The 21,437-nt window shown below is 36.2% G+C and overlaps 1 protein-coding gene across 1 annotated transcript in view; it reads left to right on the top strand.

Annotated features, from left to right (window-relative positions):
• LOC122808674 (alpha-2-macroglobulin-like) overlaps positions 1–21,437 on the top strand; it is a 1,311,252-nt gene that overhangs the window by 988,641 nt on the left and 301,174 nt on the right. Inside the window, exon 12 of the mRNA XM_044079652.1 lies at positions 15,243–15,404. Coding sequence (XP_043935587.1) covers positions 15,243–15,404 — 162 coding nt within the window. The remainder of the gene's footprint in view (positions 1–15,242; positions 15,405–21,437) is intronic.

Raw genomic sequence — 21,437 nt, 5'->3', positions numbered from 1 at the left:
AGGCCAGAATGGAGCAATGAGGATTATCGTCCTGTGTAGGTTCCTGGCTTTCTGGAGAAACTTTGATATCAGAGGAAATGGAGGAAATGCGTACAGGAGTCCCGGGGGCCAATCGTAAACCAGTGCGTCCCTGGGGACTTCCCCTGGAGGGGGTAATAGGGCAAAGTAGCTCCTGCATTTGGCATTCATTGGAGATGCAAACAGGTCGCAGGAAGGCTGGCCCCACGTGCGAAAAATCCTTTTCGCCACTGACTGTTTTAGGGACCACTCATGCGGTAACAGAATTGCTCTGCTCAGCCTGTCGGCTATGACGTTGGATGACCCCGGGATGTGCGTTGCTATTAGAAAGCGACCCGTGGACTCCGCCCACTGCCAAATTCTCATGGCCTCTCTGCATAGTTGATAGGACTTGGTTCCCCCTTGCTTGTTTATGTACCAGACTACAGACATGTTGTCCATCTGAACTGCAATAGTCCCTAGAGGAAGAAGGGGAGCAAAGTGTTGCAACGCTAGAAACACTGCCCTCAACTCTAGAACATTGATGTGCAGATTGTACTCCAAATTGGTCCATTCGCCTTGGACTGTCTGTCCCTGAAAGATGCCCCCCCACCCTATCAGGGAAGCGTCCGTGGTCACCGTAACTGTGGGCGTGGGTAGCACAAACGGCCTCCCGTTGGAAAGGTTGCACGTTTGAAGCCACCAGTTTAGATCTGTTTTGCATGTCTTTGTTATAAGAATCTCGTGTGTTAGAGGTAGTTGTTGAAATGACCATTGTGCAAACAGTAGCCATTGTAGGACTCACATGTGCAGCCTTCCCAGGGGAATTGCAATAAGGGAGGCTGACATGAGGCCCAACACCTTCAGTACTAGTTTTGCAGGAGATTTCCTTGACAAGAGTAGAAGACATATATGAGTCTGAAGTGATAATATCCTTTCTGGGGGAAGCCTCAGAATCAACTGACGTGTGTTTAATTCTGCTCCTATGAACAAGATATTTTGTGATGGCTGAAGTAAGGATTTTCCGAAGTTTACGGAGATCCCTAGGTGAACACACAGTTGAAGAACAAAGTCTCTGGCCTGCAGTAGTTGATGCCGGGTGGTGGCCGAAAGGAGCCAGTCGTCCAGATACGGAAACACCTGGAATCCCTGGCGTCTCAAGTGAGACGCTACCACTGCCATGCATTTGGTGAAGACCCTGGGGCTGAGGTCAGACCAAAGGGCAGGGCTCGAAATTGAAAGTGACTGGCTCCCAGCTGGCAGCGCAAATGATCTCTGGATGCCCTGGCCATTTTGATGTGGTAGTATGCATCCTCTAGATCTATTGAGCACATCCACTCGTCCTTCTGTAAGAATGGAAGGATCGATTGAAGCGTGACCATTCGGAACTTTTCTTTCCTGACGAAAGTATTGAGGTAGCTTAGGTCTAGAATGGGCCTCAAGTCCCCTGTTTTCTTTGGAACTAAAAAGAACCTTGAGTAAGTCCCGAATCCTTGCTGGTCCGCTGGGACTGGTTGGATGACTCTTTTTTTCTAGCAGCTTTGAAATTTCTATAGCTGCTGGCTCTCGCAGATGGGGCGGTACATCTGGGAGTCTTTTCTTTGGGATGGGATGGGATAGGAAGGGTATGTTGTAACCTCTGGTAACCACGCTTTTTACCCACTTGTCTGTAGTTATATTTTGCCAGGCCTGAGGGTATAAAGCTAGCGACCCCGACTGCCTCCAGAGCAGGACAGTCGGGCCTCCTCTCAGGAGTGCTGGAAAGGTTTACCAGGAGTGTTTCCCTGTCACCTTGATGTTGCGGACCCCTCTGCCGCCAGGGCGGCGTCTTCCACCTCTGCCCCTCCTCTGCCTCTAGAGGGGCATCACCCTGTGTGCCTGAGAAAGATCCTTGGGGTTTTCGAAACCACATTTTTCCACCGCGTTGCCCTTTGGGGTACGGTCTGGTTGGGGTGGAAAAACGGACGGCGACAGCAGACAGAGTCTTTCCCTCTTGTTCACACCGGGTAAGGGTCTCCTTTACCTTGGGGCCAAAGAGAGTGGCACCGTCAAATGGGGCGTTTGTAAAGGAAGACTTGAAGGCTTCCGCAAAGGAGCATAGGCGCATCCAGGATTGTCTACGAAGAGCAATCGCTGAAGCTGCTGCCCTACTCGAACCTTCGCTGCGTGGAAATCAGCCTCATGGACGAGTTAACAATCGATGTTAGGGTATTAAGTTGCGCTGTCACTTTCTCTGAGACAGCTGCATCTGTAGCACCCTGGAGGGTATCTCCCAACTCTTTGACTAGATCCCTCTGTAGACGTGTAAAATGGGTCAAATAGTTCAGGGACCGCATGGAAAAAGCCGCTGAACTAAAAATGCGCTTCCCGTATCTATCCATCGTCCTAGAGTCTTTATTAGGAGGATGGACAGACGAAGACTCCGACATCTCCTTTTTCGTGGCTGCTGCCACCACCATAGCGTCTACTGGAACTCCTTTTGTAAGGTAGGACTTATCCTGAGGTGCTGTGATGTATTTGTTAGGTTTCCTTGGAACAGGTTCCACTGTGTCAGGAGCCTCCCACGCCCTTCGAGCAATTAGTTCCATTAGTTCGTCGAAGGGCGGAGTGACCCAGGAGGAGGAAGGGCGAGCACCAAATGCCTTCAGCAGAACTGACTCATCCTCAGAAGGGGGAAGGGACTGCCAGTCACCTCTCTGCTTCAGGATCTCCAATATGTCCGAAAAGAGACATCTTCTGAAGGTGACTTAGGGGACCCCTCTGACTCATCTAAGTCAGTATCAGATGTCAAGGATTCCTGTGGAGAATCCAAGTGTCTCCTCTTACACAATCTCTTCCTAGGGACTTCCTCGTGGGGAGCATCCGAAGAAGCCTCGGAGGAAGAGGGGGCACCCTCCAGGGGTGGCTGAGACACTGGTGCCCGACGCTTGGATGTGGCCGTGGGTGCAGATGAAGACAAAGGCCCTTTATGGGAAGGAGAGACTGCTTCCACTGATGTGGTTGTCTGGGTAGACAACACCTTCCTCATCAGGTCGAACGCTCCCGGGTCCCGCATCTAAGAGTCCCCCGGTTCCGAAGAAATGGGAAGAATCCCCAACACAGGCACCGAAGGCTTCGACCCCGAGGACGGAGCCGAATCGATCCGCGCCGAGGCCCCGAGGGGGAGAGTCGGAACCGACACGTCGGTTCGACTCTCGGGCCCCGGAACCAAGAACAGACCGTCGGCTCCGAGACTCGGTACGGGTCCGATGGAGTCGAGTGAGGGAACAGACCGAGAAAGGGCGGTTCTGGACCCGAGGGCTCCACAATCAGTAGATCAGCCTCTTCCGGCTCCAAAGACTGAATCGGTCTCGGAGGAGGAATGGATGGAGATACAGGGAGGCCTTCAAGTTTCGACACCAACTGGGTGGAAACCGAAATAAGTTTGGAGAGGGCCGAATGCTCCAATAACTTCTGCACCACGCGATCCACATCGACATCCGAAAGTTTGGAGGAAGAACGGGTCGAAGGAACCGAAGACGGAGCCGACCTCAATAAGGTCGAAGGAGGGAGCTCCATCACGGTTCCAAGACTCGAGGCTCAGGAACCGATACCAGTTGAACCCTCGGCCCGAAAGTCTGTGGAACCGGTGATCTAACCTTTGAAGAAGGGCTCGGAGCCGATGACTTAGGCTCCGACGTCTTCGACTCCTTAGAGGACTTCGATGCCTGGTCAGAAGCATCCAGAGCCTCTTGGAAAGCAGGTTTCAATAGACCTCTGTCCATTAGTTTCCTGCGCCTATCTGTCATGACCCTCCCACTAAAAGAGTGACAGATGGAGCAATCCTCTTGTAAGTGGAGAGGGCCAAGGCAGTAGACGCAGGAACTATGGTTGTCAGTGACCGACATTTTCTGGCCACACTGACAATGCTTGAAACCAGACTTTACCTTCTCAGACATTATAGGGAAGAAAGACAAATCCAGTAAAACAGTCAAATCCGATAAAGTTAGTCAAAACCGATGAAAATTGTCAAATCCGGTAAAATTTTCCTTAACTAGGTAAAATATGAAGGGTGTAGGCCCCGACAAATATTTAACCGATAATTATAGTTAACGGTACCAATAAATTAACGGAACCACAACACAATCATACAGTTAACACTGAAAAACATCAAATAGAATAGAATCCTAATAAAATATAACAAAATAAAGTTATATCTTAGCTTAGAAACTCTCGAGCTAGCTCCCAACGATGCGTATGCAGCAGCGGCAAACTAGATCTGAGGTAAAGGCAGAGGGGGATTGTGGGTATTAGATTGTCTCGAGCTTCTTCTAGATGCAGAGCTTGCAAGAGGCCGGCACGGAGCCGAGGATCGGCTCCGAACCCATGTGTAAGAACAAACGGCGAGATTGAACACTATCACATCAATTTTTGCCATACTAATACATTCAACACTACAGGAGGTAACTTTACTTTTCCAAATTTTAGCAATTACCTTTCTGGCTATAGCAAGAATAGACCAATGAAGAAGCACTTGGGTTTTTGGAATTATCTCAGGAACTGGAACATTAAATAACACTAAATATTTAGAAATATTACGTCTGTCTGACCATAGAGCTTGAATGAAGTTATTATTTTTTTTCCAAAAAGGAGAGATAACTTAACATTCACATACTATATGCATCCAATCAGCTATTATTTCAGAATCACATCTCCAGCATTTAATTCTATTTGATTTATACATAATTGTAATTTTGTTAGGAGTGATAAAAGCTCTGTATAAAAATTTTCAAGTGAAAATTTTCCAATATAATGAAGATGTGATTGTATCTGTTGATTTTAATATTATTTTCTTGTATTCTTCAGACAAGTCTTCATTATTAAGATCTTAGGAATAGAATAGTTGCAATAGGAGTTTTCTAAATATGTGAAATATTACTTAAGAATGTGATAACTTTTGACAAATATGATTTATTTTTCATTGTGTTATTACTGATGTTTAATAAGAATTTCAATAATCTGAGGAATGATTTCTTATCTAGGTTAAATATCTTATTTATCCTCTGTGTTCACAAAGTCTCTAAATATTTGCAAAATTAACCAGTTCTCAGAATCTTGATTGTATTTGAACCTTACATTTTCAACAGTGTGTATATATATATATATATATATATATATATATATATATATATATATATATATATCGGTACCATTTAAGAATTGAAACCACTAAATTATGTTACTTTGTTGTTTCAATACTAGTATTTTATTGAAGTTATGGGTTTCTAAGCAGTCATTTGTATATACAATTGGAAGAATAGAAAATATTAAGTCTTTAATACAGTGGTTAAAGTATATGAACTTTTGGAAAGAGGAAATAATGTTATTTAAATAAGGAAATCTGAGAAGAGGGTGCAATTCAGTTTATGCAAAAGTCTTTTAAAATCCAGATAAAATATTAGGGAATATTTGTTTATGACTAGTTGTGATATATTTACTATTTAGTAATAACATGTTTTGATGTATTTGTTTTCATTTCACTTATCCACAGCACTATAACTTTTACAATTGTTGAAGTAGCATAGAATTGAATGCCAGGGAATCCAATCCCACCATTATCTCAACTTTTTCTGTGCCAATCAAAGGAAACTCTTGGTTTACTAGGATGCCAAAACATTTAAGTAGAATATTTTTTATTATCTTCTTCATCAATTTTTGGTTGCAGATAGTACTAAAAATTGTAAAGCAAACAATATTTTAGGAAGAATTAGCATCTTAATAAACATTAATTGTTCTTCCATGGTAAAGAAGAATTTATTCCAATTTTGGATAAACTTAAAATTTTATCATTGACATATTAAAAGTTTGTTTGTACCATTTCTTCACTATTAGACATAATGGTTATACCAAGGTATTACACTTGGTTACTATTCCAATTTAAGTTAGAATATTTTTGTATGATTTTTTATTTTTTAGTAATTAATAATGTACTTATTTTATTATGATTAAATCTTAAGTTTGAGATTTCTTTAAACTGTCTCACAGAACTAATTATATGTTCTAATGAATTTTCTATATTTCATGTTGTTCGTAAAATATCATCAGTAAAGAGTTGAATATTTATTTCAAAATCTACTTTTATTTTAATCCATTCATGTTCTTATTGGATCTAATGCTATTAGCAAAGGGTTTTTTAGCTAATGCAAAAAGTAAAGGTGATAGTGGACAGACTTATTTTGTGCCCTTTTGTAATTTAAAGAAATTAGAAAGAAAAAAAACTATTTTAACATAAATACAAGAGTCAATTAGCTCTGGTGAGAAATTATGCACATTATGTTTTAAACAGGCATGATCAAATAGCTGAGCCAAAAGCCTTATCTAAATAGAGACTAATGATCGAAAGTTCTTTTTTATTTTTATTTACATTGTCTATTAATGTATGTATATTATATTATTGTGCACATTTAAAATAAATCTAGTTTGATCAGTGTTCATTAGTTTAGAGATAAACAGATTAATTCTGTTAGCTAAAATGGACATAAACATCTTACAGTCCTCATTTAAAAATGAAATGAGTCTGTATGATGAACACTTTGTAGGATCCTTATCTTGTTTTAAAATAAGTGATATAAGGGAATATTTCCATGATGGGTGGACTTTGGCAGCTGTTTTTTATATCTCTGTAGACATATGTAATATTTTAACTGCATCATCCAGTAGTATTTTATATAGTTCTGTTATTAAGATCATCTAAGCCTGGTGCCTTATTATTTTTAACATTTTTATTTGATCTTTCATTTCTGTCAAAGTGAATTATCTATCATTTTTATTTGTTCACTTGTTATTTATTATTTATATTTTACCTTAGAAAAGTTTCAACTATATCATCATCTATGTTATTTGTAGTATTATTTATATTAAGCCCTAAAGAATGCCTATAATATATGTTCTTCTTTCATTTTTATTATCTATATGTGTTTAATTTATTTGATTTGATTTAGTTCATTCATTTTTGATCTACGAGAAAGTTTATGCAAGCTTAAATGGTTTACTGAATATGCCTGAAGTTTAAGTTTTTCCATGTTTATTGACACTTTATGATTTAGAATTTCAACATATTTTATATTTAGGTTTTTAAGTTCAGACTGAATGATAATGTCATTTGTTTTGAGATTTAACTTTAATCTGTCTATTTTAGCTTGTAGTGTATTCAGTTCTTTGTCCCATTTTCTTGATTTACTAATATACCAACTTATAACTCTTCCATTTAAGTAAGCCTTTAGTGAATCCCACAGGACAATGTCAGATACTTTACCATTCATGTTTATTTCTAGGAAATTTTTGATCTCTTTAAAATACCAGTCCTTGAATCATTTTAATGTAATAATGTACACTGTCAATCTCCTGTGATGTATTAAATTGCCCATTTTTAAACTAATATTAAAGATTTTAGCATTATGGTCTGATAGTGGACATGAAACTATTGAAACATATCTTATATGTGGTAACAGATCGTTTGAGACAAAAACATCAGTATTTGTTTGTATTCCATATCTGTATCAATAATTGGGTAAAATGAAATTAGATTGTTTCTTTAGCTCATATATATCCTTTAAATTCATTATATTTTCAAAATTCTTTAAGTGTTTGGCTGAAGATATGATTCCCAGCTTTCTCTGCAGTGGAATCTATGTCTTAAAAATACAATTAAAATCACCAACCATTATGACTTTGGCTTTTATATAATAAGCTATAGTATCTACATAATTTTTTTGCATCTTTAGCTCCAACCCCTGGAATCCAGTAAGAGTTTGCCAATGTATATAGATTTGTTTTGTGTTCCATTCAATTATAAACATGCTTAACATACCATTTTTATCAACATAGGTATCTTTTACTTTAGGCATAGCTGGTAAGTTGTTCCATAAAATGAAAATGCCTCTTTTAGCTCGAAAGCAACTTGCTAAAATGAAATAATTCTTTAATGTAGATTTATTTACATCTTTATTAAGTAAATGTGTTTCCTGTAGAAATATTATTTGAGTTTTATGCAATTGCAAGTATTTGAACAGACACCCCCAATTTACTGGATTATTCAATCCATTAATATTAATAGATATGCATTTAAAATCAAAGATTTATATGAGAGAGAAAAATAAACAGCAATATAATGAATACAAAAAGGTAAACAGGAGTTCAGAATCTTTATTATAAGTTGAACAAACTGAATATCTCTACAGGCATTTTTACTTGTACCTAATGCTATCTTCCTGGTCTACTATAGTGTGGAAGTCAGTTGTTATTTTTATACTTATTAATTTATTAAAATTTTGGGGAGATACTAAAAAGAAATCAGAGAGAAAAAGAATGTATTAATGAAATAAAATAGAAATTTATCAAGGAAAAAGTAAAAAAAATGCAAGGAAAAAATTCATGAAATAGAAAAAGATCATAAACCATTGTATAAGAATATAATGGCACATTATTATTGTGTTAACCCATGATAACTTTTACCAGAAGAAAATATTAAAGCTATAAAAGAAAGTATTAATAAAGTAGAATGTCAGGATTTTCTTTGGAGACTGGGAATAAAGACATTACCAGTGAAAGTAAGTATGCCTTTTAAAAAGAAAAGTGAGAGACTATGTTTGTACAGTGGTGAAGAAGAAATCAAGAACATGTTTTTCTGAAATGTAAATGAGTGGAGAAATTATGGTGGAAAATTATGTGAAGAAAAAAATTTTGGAGAGTTAAACAATAGTAACATAAATAAGGACATGATTGGATATGGATATTATAAGAAAAGAAATAAAGAATATAAAATAATAATTGACAAAAAAGTTGTGTCATTTAGTATGGATGATTTGGAATGAAAGATTAAATGAGATAAAGCTTAATGGGAAATGGGTATTTTCAGTAATATTAAGAAAAATCAGGTGTTTTTAATGGAAAAACAGACTTAAAAATTGAATGTATAGGGAGAACATTATGTAAATAATTGAGTAATTTTAAAAATTTATAAAACTGTAAATAAGTAAATAATGTATAATGTAAATAGCGAGCAAATAAAGGGCCCCTAATCTTTTCATGTTTACATAGCTGACAGGCAGAGAGGCTCATGGAGGAGCAGAAGAAGGAGGATGGTCATTTTGTGGAAAATAATAATCTGGATGCAAATAGTACAGCTTAGTGAATTACCACATACTATTGTAACTGAGCAAGAACAATGAGGCTTAAGAATTAGACATAAAATGATTGAAGAGGTGTAACCTGTTTTTGGAGTATGGGGAGTAAGAGGAAGAAGTTTTTAGTGCATGAAAAACCTCAAAAAAATAGACTTTGAAGAGAGACAGAGTTTCAGGGTGAAAGGAAAGAGGCACCCAGCCACACTTTTGCTAATCCCAAAAAAAAAAAAAAAAAAAAAAAAAAAAAAGAAATATGAAGGATCACCTGCCTCCTTGACTGAATTGTCAAACACCAAGTCTTATGCTCTTATTGTGGCTAGGAGACAAGAGAACATATAGAAAGGCAAAACCCAATTATTAGACTAGAAATTAACAATTAAGAGAGAACAGTGACAGATAGTTTCTGGGGCAATGTAATTTGTCCACTGGGATTTGTTCCAGACAATGTAAGGGTCTTTATTCTCACTGGGAATTAACCTTTATATCAAATAATGTTGAGAATTTTGATCCAGCAGAAAGTTTTCTTATCACATGTTGATGCTAAATCCTTTTGCACAGCATATAACTGTTACAATAAAAGGGAGCTAGCAGACTGTTTAAACAAAAAAAAATTTAATTTGCAGTTTGAATTGTAGATATGGTAGAAATGACAAAATGTATTTCACTAAAAACTGTAACCAGATTTATGAGTTAAAACATTATCGATGACAGAAGATTTTATAATTGGGATAGGAGACTATAGTGTGTTTAGAAGAGAAGATAAAATATTGGAGTACATATCACAGAAACAGATAAAAAAGAAGATATCCTGAATTAATACACCTAAACTCAGTAAAGATACAGAAAGCCAATATTACATACTGGAATGTACAAAAATGGGTATACCAAGATGAGTAGCAGAGTAGAACAGATTACACTGAAATAGTGAGACAGGTAACAGGTAGTACTGGATAATGACTGCATGGTTTAGTTAGAATGGAAGCAAAACAGAAGTTCATTAGGTAACAAGTGCTGTAAGCTATGGATAAGTTTCTTAGTAAACCTTTACATTTTCATTAGGAGAATGCTCACAATTAACATTTGCTGTTAACTGACATGTAAGCTCTGATTATTTACTAAACGTTGTTAGCAGCTAATGTGGTAATGCACAGAAGTTAACAAAGTTATAAAGTTAAATGCACATTTTAAATTTTAATAACATTATAGAATATGTTTTATATGAGACTGTCTCTCAAATCAAGTATGAGTAAGTAACAAAAAAGACAAACATGTATTTTTGAAAGGTACAACAGTATATACACTTGAATTGTTATTACATTTTTAACATGATTTACCAGCCATGCTGTTGTTAATCTCAAAAAAAGAAATATGAAGAACCACCTGCCTCCTAATTCTCTCCCTTACATCACACAACAAATTAACTGATTTATCTCTTAAAGATATATGTGTGTGTGTATATATATATATATATATATATATATATATATATATATATATATATATATATATATATATATATATATATATATATATATATATATATATATATATATATATATATTCAGTGTTCTTATTATTTTAAAGGTCATTTCACAAACACAGTTATTTTAACATAAATTATCTCTAGAAAAAAAAAATATATATATGTATATAATATATATATATATATATATATATATATATATATATATATATATATACACACACAACTTTATTCACGTGTATATTCAGCTTAGTCAGATGCTTCACAAGTAGGCATCAGGAATTGTTAAGTGGATGAATTGCATTCTTAACTACTTTGGATGTACTGCAGAACATTGCTTTGTTTCATTACAGAAGCACTAAAAATATACACAAAAAAACTATGTCAGAGATAAGTGGCCAACTTAAACACAAAAATAAAAAAAGCTACTTAGTACAATAATTAGAGAACTTATGTAAAACCAGCTAAGGGCATCCACTACTCCCTTGATAGAGACATCTTCTGGGAGAATATAATCAAGAAAACCTAAGAATATATGGTTTCTCTCAATTTAATTACTCCAAGACTTTTGGGATTATAATACCATAATTAGTATGGACCTCATTTGTAAGTCACAGTACACTTAAAGTTCATGAAATTAGTATGTTTCAGTCTTTGATGTTAGCCAAAAGTGCTGTTTTCAGCACCTGCTATGTGCACAGAATTGACTCCTTCTGTAATCCATACAGAGTTACATGTATTGGTAGCATATCTAAATATGACTGTAAATTATGTTTTTATTAGACCTGTTGCTGCTACAAAGATTGGAACTGTCTGGGTATCTTTCTTCCACATTGTTCTTGTCTCTTCCTGCAAATCCTTGTTTTTTATGACTTTGTGTCTCTCTTTAAGTAAGACACTATAATCACTGGATGTAAAAAGTTCTGTAAAATGCTTTATCGTTCATGTTTCAAATGCTTCTCATCTACTTCTATATTGTAGTCTTTGCACAAGCCCCAATGCAACAGTCTTGCTGCATTATTGTGCCTTTTAGTATACAAGCTCTGTGACATGTGTGTATCACACAAAGCAGAAGGCTGGGCAGCTGTTCCAGTACTGTTTTAAGTCAGTGGACTTAGTAAACCAATGTTTACATAGACCAGTACCCTGGGTCACCATTATTAACATTTCATCTTTTGGTTTCAGTTCACTTCTCTGTAACTATTCCTACTTCAAATCTGGGGTCAATGTGAGGTTGTTCCTGGAAATCTCTATACTCGCCACTATATTTATGGATTTTCCATTTTTTTCCTTCTTATTTGATCATTTTCCTTAGATTATCTCTCATTCCTTTTTTGTGTCTGATTTTTTGTCATCTTCTAGTTTGAATTCCATTCCTACTTTACATTGAAATGCTTCTGCTTAACTAAGCAAGGATGTAATTTTTAACTTATTTTCCTTATGTTTTAAAACTTTCACTATGTTTACATATGGTGAGGTCAGCAGATGTGTATACAGGCTCATACCTCCTTCAGAGTGAGGAATATATAATCTTGGTATACAGTGATTTTTATATATCATTTGATAAGTGTGAAACATTTTTCTTGCTTTCTGTCCAACAGGTCTGATGCTTTTTGGGACCAGTCACCCCCAAACTTTAAGTCAAAACAGAAAGGGCAAACTGGTTTTCAGCTTGGACTTTATTCGTAGATGTTGAGGCAGTATACACTATTAGTGGTAATCATCTCACATGTTCTTTACTGAGCTTTATCCACATTTGTTCATGTTTCATTGTCAATACTTCATCTACTCCCAAATATTTACACACTCCCTCTTGTTCAAGTTAATTTATGTCATATTCCTTTCCCAGACTGCTATTTTCTTGGTGCTGCAGCTTTCCTGTTTTGTTATTGGCAATAGTATAAGATAGATCTTGATATGTTTTGATACTGTGCTTTGCTTTTATAACGTATTTTTTTCTAAGTGTTTTTTGATGAGCTGTGGCCTTTCCTGTATTCTAATAATACTTCCTGTCTTGATTTATAGTTTTCTCTGTGTGATGGTAACATTTTACTTGCTCCCTTCCTTTCCTTTGCAACTCTTATGTTTTTGAGGTGACACTTTATCCATTATGACTTTGGCTGCACAAGGATATATTATTTATTCCTGTTATATTGCATCCATTTCTCTTAATTGTCCTGATTACTGTGTTCATCTGTTTTATCAGTCTTCTAAATTGTTGGGTCTTATTTACTTTCTGTGATCTATTTCTTTCATCTGTCTTGATATGTCTATCCATCTCTACTAAATTAAGCAGGTTTTCCCTTAAATCACTGTCATCTTGATTGAGAGCATCGTCTTTGCTCTTTGTTTCCTGTGAGTAATCTACAGAATGTTCCAAAAAATCTTTCTGCGATATATCCTCTTTGGATGTACCCTGCTTCATATGCTGCTCCTTCATATGTGAACCCTTTGGACCATCACTTTGCAACATTACCTGCATTGGAGTTGCCACTTGCAGTGCAACTTCAACTGGACTTTCATACTGGTCTCCAACAGAATACTCCAGAGCATCTACATGATTATAGGTTCATAGATTAGTGCTAGGCTATCTGCACTTGTGAGCCATTTTAACATAGCCTTTAAGAAGATGTTGCAATTCTTCAAATTTCTCCTGCTCCACTTGTTGCTCATTAATCTGCGGACATGTAACTTCATCATGCTGTGACATTGCCTGTGTTGGTTCCTCCAAACTAAATCCTTCCCTTTGCAGATAATCTGTAACTTCAGTTTTTATTTGTTTAATTTCAGCCTTACTAATCCCATTTTCTGCATTCTCACTTTGTTTTCTTATTTTATTTTTTTGTATTGTGAAATGTTCTATATGAGCCTTAGTCATGTGACACAAAGCAACCAAGGAAATATTAGAAGCAAAGTGATTTAACATAAATATTACAGAAAGTGTGCAAAAATAAATAAATAATAGTATAAATACATAATTAACACAGTAAACAAATTATAAATTGTTTAAAATGCCAGCATGTAAAAATACAGGTTTGCTTGTCTTAAAGGCCTAATCTTTGGCACACTTTCATACTAATGCTGTCATAATTACTGAAACACTTTTAACATAATGGCACTACTGAAGATACTGGTGTCTGTAGTAAGATTTTAAATGGAGAATTGTTATATATACCTTAAAATGCAGATACAAATGCAGCACATTGCTTTTATGTCTATATTTCAGTCCTTTAACAAATCTAATGTGTGAGGTCTTACAGAAGTCATTCAGCTTGGCTGAGTGAAAAATTATATGGCTCTAGTCACTCAGCTGGCTCATCATTGAAAAAATATATTGAGCCCTGCTTACTGCTGCTTACTGCTTGCTCTTACTGTGGGATTTGAAGTCTTCTTAAGACACTCAGTCTTGCTGGCTGGATTCTGCTAAAATTCAAAGTCTAGTTATATTTGCATTCACAGTCTGTCGCATACAGAAACTTGCAGAATATACACTGATGAGAGAATATACTTTGCAGCACCTGTCTTTAAGAGCAGTAACCAATAACTTTTATAATAAACCAAACTGGACAAATGTTGCAGCTTAAAAGTACTGTTCTAACTTTACTTCTCATATAGTACAGATGATGTGAGAGATATAACATTTACCTCAGGACTTGTGTCCCTACCATACCTCTAACATAACTAGATTTAATACAGACTTTTTATACATATTTTAGTTAAACACACACCCTCTTGGTTTTGGAAAGATACTGCCTTGATGACGCAAATGCTAACACATCTGTTCTTGTGCAAATGCTGATAAGTAAACTGTCTTCAAGAAAACGCCTTGTGGATTAGAAAAGCACATTTTTAAACTTTCTTAGAAAAGCATGTCCTGTTGTCCAGTGAAAGCAGATTACATTCTTGTCACGTCTGTAAGAAGTCAGCTTTCTTGATGTGTGTGTAATACACTCATAAGCAAGTTCCTTATTTTTTTAAGCCACAGTCATTTAGTATGGTTGCTGATCACATATTACTAAACTCTGTTTCTGCATTTAAGCAAGCTTTTTCTTTCAGCATATTTAATATCTAACACTGAGTAGCATCACAAATCAGGTGAAAATTGACACCTCTCATTTGTAGTCCTGGCAGACTGAATGAATTAATATAGTGTCTATTCCACTGTTGAAAGCAAGATATTTTACCTGCCCAACATCTATGGTCATAAGGTATCATTGACGTTTCACATTAAGCATTTGTGCCTTTGTAATTATGTAGTCTGGTTTTACCATTACTTTTCACTTCACTCAGCTGTGTAGCTGGGGTAGTGGGTAGAAATTTAAAAGAAACAGAGCTGGAAAAATATTTCTTGGGTCAACCAATAGAAACAAGTGTAGTAATTTTACTTTCAAACTATGAGCATTTAACTTTTTCAAACTGGAGGAATTTTGTACTAATAAGAATCGGGTGTTCAGATGGTATAGTCTTTTAGTGGCATCAAAACTAAAACAGACAAAGGGGTTATAAAGGCTTCTTATTTCCTTATTTGTGTACCAAATGCTTGTTTCTCCTTTTTACTGCAGTGACTTCCTTAAAGACATTTTGTTACATTCTTTCAGGTATATCAAATGGACCGAAAAGAAGCAACTGATGATGTTCATTATTTTAAAAAGGACCCTCCCCCATGTATTCCACCAAATCCAGAACAAGTTCAGAACCGTATATATACTCAAGGACCACCTAGAAAATTTAATGAACTCGATGCCTACAAATTTATCTGGGTGAGTCATGTTTTGAACCATGCCTTGAAAAGAGACCCTCCATGTTGTAGTTAAGTATACTTTTAGATGCAATGTACTCTGTTGTTTAAACAAAGCTCTAATCTTGTATCCTGCAGGAATAACCATTTTTATTATCACAAAAGATGTCTCATTGTATTAAAGATCTTTATATGTCCTGTAACTTCATTGATTACAATTACCTGTTGAAGTGGGCTATCCTTCATGGAAGTCCCTATATCACCATGTATTGTAGATGTTGTGACTTAGGAGATAACCCATCAGTCATTAAATTCCCACCGAAAATGGAAATTCCCTCATTAAAGTCACTGCACCTCATATCCTGTTGTACATGTTGGCATAGCACTGAATGACATTAGCCAAGGCATTTCCCCATGGAAGTGGAGATTTCCTTTAAAATGTCTTAATTATGCCCTAAGGTAACCTACTGCTGTGGATAAGCAGCTCAGCCTTCTATACAATATACCCTTTTGCCTTGTCCTTCACACTACAAATACACATACACACACACAAACACACTTCTTGTAATCCCATGTCTGTAGACAATATGAATGCTGTAAAGTTGGCAAAAGCAAACCCGGACAGCATTAGAAACTGCTACTCCCTCCTTGATGCATAATTTCAGCTGCATAGTCTTAATACAGCTGGGGGGTCACAAAATTCAGGCTTAAGACCTATGATATTATTCCATAGACTACTCAAAGACAATGCTATCTATTTCAAAGACAACATCCAGGGGGAGGAAATACTGTTGCAATTAATTAGTGTTCTTATCTCTACCTCCCCTAATCTCTTTCACCAAGATGCACATTTACTGGTCAATATATGTCAGATAGCTCAGAATCACACTTACTGTATCTACTTCTTCCAACTTCTTAGTCCTCAGTGAATGGTGTTTTAGCAATTATTAAAGACCTTTAGTGTAAAAGCTCATTTTTTATTGGTGACCACTACTTATATTGATAAGATAAATTTACATTCCTCCCATATTCCACATTATTTTGATCACAGCTTATATCAGCTTGTTGTTGAGCCTACTAGGCCAAGCCCAGCATTTGCTAAGTCCTCCAGACTTGACTGGTTCTCTGCCACCAGTCCATCTGTATGCATACAATCTGTGGTTGATTTTCCCATATTTATTCATTGCCCTTACTCTACAAGGGCATAGCTACCACTTTCAAAGACCTGATCAGGATATTGCATTCTTGCTCTGATATGAATTAGCAAACAAGTGAGTAGCCTCCCAGGAAGACCATGGCAAACAGTGTTGCAGTATTTCCTGAGAATCTCACTACTTTTGAAATCCAAATATGACTTTCTGAAAAGAAAAGGAGTCAGTGGTAAATCTATACCCTGGACTAACACTGAGGTGAAGCATGCCTCTGCCACGCAGAAAGTGATCTGGATTAGAAAAAATGCACTTAACAGAAATGTATGACCAGCTCTACCTAATATGTAAATGATGTAAAAGGCTCAGCAGAACTGCAAAAGCACAGTTTAAATAACATTGCCAGCCATCACTGCTTGCAATACAAATGGCTTCTGGAGGCAAACAATTTGAATAGAACAGCCAAATATTCTCATAATTGTGCACTCTAGTTAATAGCGTCTCAGTTACTGAACCTTAGCAGTTAGCTAAACCATTTGATGAATATTTCATAACTCACATTAGCAGTCATAAACAACCTCTTCAGAATACTGCTGATGCCACCTCAGAAAGTATTTTTGCTTTCTCCACTAATGTACATTCTAAGAAGTGCCATTAAACAAAGTAAATAGAAGGCTATGTCATTTTTCAAGTTATGGAAGTACAGAGTCTGATGGCCTGTACCCTAAATTTCTGAGGGCATCTAATAATTTCCCTTTCCCTCAAACCACAATATCAGTTGCTCTCTGTCCCTGATATGGTTGCTAAGTTCTGATAAATTTCTAACATAACTGCCAGGAGATTGGTCAGTTATGCATGGGGAGGGGGTATATCAGACCATGGAGAGGTGTTGATGGGAAAGATGGTATTTATGGAACACTATGACTGCACAGTATGCATGTTCTAAATACTTTTATTAACTTCACACATTCAGCAGTGAAATAGGTATACATACTGTGGCAATGTGGGCTGTTTCCATCTGCGCCAAGGAGAGTGGTGAAGTGTAACATGTGCCAGCATGATTGTTTGGAATTGTGTAAATAATTTTCTGTCATTTGATTATTACACTGACTCTGAAAAGCTCTGAGTCTGTACTCTACCAGAGTCATGTGATCAAATGTGATGTCATTCCATAATCAACACTGAGAGAATTGAACTCAGAGATCAGTTTGTTTTGTTTTCTTTGGAACCTGAAATAAAAATCTATGACAATTATCACAGTCAAATATGTAAAAACAAATCCGGCAACCATGGCTAAAACATAAAACTTTAATAACTGATAAAACAATAAAACAAAGGATTAACAGAGATAAGATAGTCAGGTAATGGAATCAATTAACAAAATTGAAATCATATTTGTTTTATTGGTACAGAGACTGGCTTATAGCTGCAGTTGCTATTTTTAATTCATTTTCACAATTATCACAGTCAGTTAGTTGTTCAGTTAGGTCAGTTCAGTTGTAATTAGGGTAAGTGGGAAGACCATCACCTTGTGCAGTGGATGTAAGCATCTCAGCACATAATCTTTCCTTGATGTATTAATTTAGGGAACAGTTCTTCTATAGACACTCAGGAAATACAGTGAGATTAGCTAAGTATTGTTCTTTTGCATCTCCTTGAATCTGTCCAACTGTGTTATTTGTATTTATCCTGTGATTGAAACTCTGATGTTTGCTGCATGTAGGTATTTAATGTTTTCATGTTTACTATTTTATTACCTATTATTAGATATTTTATATCTTACATTGTGGCTGGTCTTTTAGAGATTACTTTTAACATCTTGAGAGTACCTGTGCTTATTCTGGTGATGCCTTGGCCATTCCAAAAAGCCTTGCTGATAGGCTTATACTGCACCAGTTATATTAGCATTGAGTTTACTCAGTATAATTGGATACTCTTGTAAGAGCCTGACAGTGACTGAACAGAAAGGGGTAGAGCTAGTACATCTCTGTCAGCCTTTCCCAGGAGTGCGTGCGTGTGTGAAAATCAAATACCCAGCTATGGGTGTGTCAGTTATTTGGAACTAGGACATGATGCTCCAAAGTGAGTCTTGTTTGGGATCTGTAGAGACAGAGAGTTCAATCCCTAGGTCTGGAGTGTGTTCCTGGAGTACTCTTGGGGGAAACTGTGCTTTATGCAGAGAGCTGCATTTGAAAATCCTGTGTAAATCCATTCCTGTTTTAGAGACCATCTCTCACTGGTGTCAGTGGTGGGGATTGAGGCGCCTCGATTACTGGCCTGGGTAAAGAGGGCTTGCCACACATACCAAAATAAAAAAGAAAACAAACCATTTTAAATATTTGTTATTAATTAGCTTCATGCATTAAAGATGCATGTTTTTTTAACAATTATCATTCACTCCAAAAGTGCATAAATTACTCAAACCCTGCCTTCGCTTAAATTACACTCGTGTTGAGCAGCATTCTACCATTCATGTATTGTTCCCTCAAATTCCATTTATTACTGCATGATTTGCTCCATCCAAAGATCCCAAATCCAATTCCTTTAGCTCATTTACAATATTAAATACTTCATTTATGGTTGATTTAGATTTTGATTTCCCGTATCTAGTAATTGCTTTTTATGCAGTCAGTGACATTATACATTGCAAGGTCTTACTACTTCTAGGCATTTCTTAAAATAATTTTAAGGTCACCTCTTAAAATAATTATTTCCTTAGTTACAACCATTTGTTCCCCCAACATTTCTGACAAAGCATGCTGTAGGGAAATTTAGAAATCTGCCAACTTACTAAATTCTCAAAAAACATGTTCTCAGTTACTTTTCTCTTTCCTATCACACCTCCAGCAATTGCACAATTCTCCGAAGTCTAGCTGGGTTATAATATACCTATGCAAACACTCTCTTCTGGACTTTGTTGCATACTTGGGAGTCATACAGATGGCCTCCTACTCTTCCTTTGTAAATTGACTTTCCAGTCTCTCTTCCAAATCTTTTCCAGCCTCTTCTGATTGATTTTACAATATTTTATATGCACTACTAATTCTCCTTTTTTAAACATTGCTTCTTTTCTAGACTCAACTAAAATCTCAATCAGAGCTGATATTTCATTTAAGACTCCACTATCCCTTTCTCTTTGCCTATATTCTGTTATCCTTTTCTGATAGGGAAGGCAGTTTTTAACTTGCAGTTCATACTTCCATTTGAGCATATCCTATTCTATTAGCTTTCTGTCCATAGTTCTTTGCTCCCAATACCTTGAGTCCCTTGACAATTTTCTCTAATAAATTCCTCCCCCTCTTACCTATTTTCTATACCCCTCCCTGCAGTCATCCATATTGGTAAAATTATAGGTTTCTGTAAAATATCATCTCTGTCCAGTCTAGCCCACATTTTGTATTTTAGAAAATTATACATACATTTCATCTGAACTCCTGACAGTAAATTCACATCTTACATTCCAATATCCACATATATTTTTTTCAGAAATCTATGCTCTTTTGTTATATTTCCCTTTTAGGTCCCCCAGAGCTCCTGATAGCAAATGCACATATTCTGTTTAAAGCATTCTCATATATTTATTCAGAAATCTATGCACTTTGGTTTTATTTTCACTTCTGGTTCCACCAATACAGTTTCACTATTGAAAATCAGGCTCTATTCCCTACCTATAAAGAAGTTAATTATTTCTCTCATAATTCTCTTAAAATGCAACACAGTAGTTTTCGATGCAATATAAATGCATGCCAGTGTAATCCTTCTTCCCAGCTCATTTTTATCTCTTCAAAATTGAAGCCTCTCATACAATCAGTATTATTACCTCCCCCTTTTCCCTTGTGCCTGATAACCTGTGGAATATCCATTCTTAAGTCTTTTCTTTGCCAAATTCGCATACTTGTGTCTGTACAAATGTGTATCCTGTAACATTACTATTTGCACTGTACACTTCTTAATATAATTCAGTATTCTGCTTTTGGCAATACCTGTAATGCCATTAACATTCTACAATAAAATTGATAAAGGCAGTCATTGTGGTGTAAGGTTATTAATTAAAACATATTTTGATGAGAGTTCTTTTGAATGCATTTGCAAGTTACTTGCACACATTAATACTTGGCAGGCTAATCTTGTATGCAGTCACTGTTAGTTATCTCTAAAACCATGTCTCATCCCCCCAGACATTTTGCTTCAGTAAAAACACTCATGAAACTACGCATAGTTTAAATCCTGCAACCTCAGCAAACTATATCTGCTTTCCAAAAAGGGAAGTTATTTATTTTTTCCTTTAAATTACTGGAAGCTGTCTCCTGTACCATAGCTGAATCCTGAACTGCTTTTTGTTGCATAGCTAAAAATGTCTTCCTCACCAGAGATTTTAATTTTCCTTTTCTAGTTAATGTTCTCTTACATTTTCCACATTTTTTTCTTTATTGATGTCCAGGCAGTGAAGTGATTAGCCAGTAGCTGAATTTTATGGAAATGAATAGCTTTTATTGGCTTTTTTCCAAAGTTACTGTTTTCATAGTAGAGAGTACCAATCAATGTGGTGATCAATGTGCATCCATCTTGGAAGTCATGAACCAAAATTGTTTAATTCAGATCAGTTGCTCTTCTCTAACCTTTGGCCATGATTCTGGAGAAAACAGAATAACCTTACACTTAAGGACAAACACAGAAACCTGTGGCCTACCCTCAAGTCAGCAACATGAATTCAGCATCTTCGTTGCCCTTTTTAGCCCTTACTAATATTTTGTACCTCATCATGGATGCAAGACAGTGAGCAGAAGCTGTTTTCACTAATTTATCAAAGGTCATTAATTCAGTGGTCAGTCTGTGGTTTTAGGTCATCTGCCCTGCAGTGGCTTATATATTCTCCCCTTAACGGACACTACTGAGTTGTTTTTGAG

This window comes from Protopterus annectens, chromosome 8.part0 (genome assembly GCF_019279795.1).
Source record: "Protopterus annectens isolate FY-2018-M chromosome 8.part0, PAN1.0, whole genome shotgun sequence".
NCBI classification, from domain to species: domain Eukaryota; kingdom Metazoa; phylum Chordata; order Ceratodontiformes; family Protopteridae; genus Protopterus; species Protopterus annectens.
Note: the sequence above shows the minus strand (reverse complement) of the source record. Positions and strands in the feature narration are given on the sequence as shown.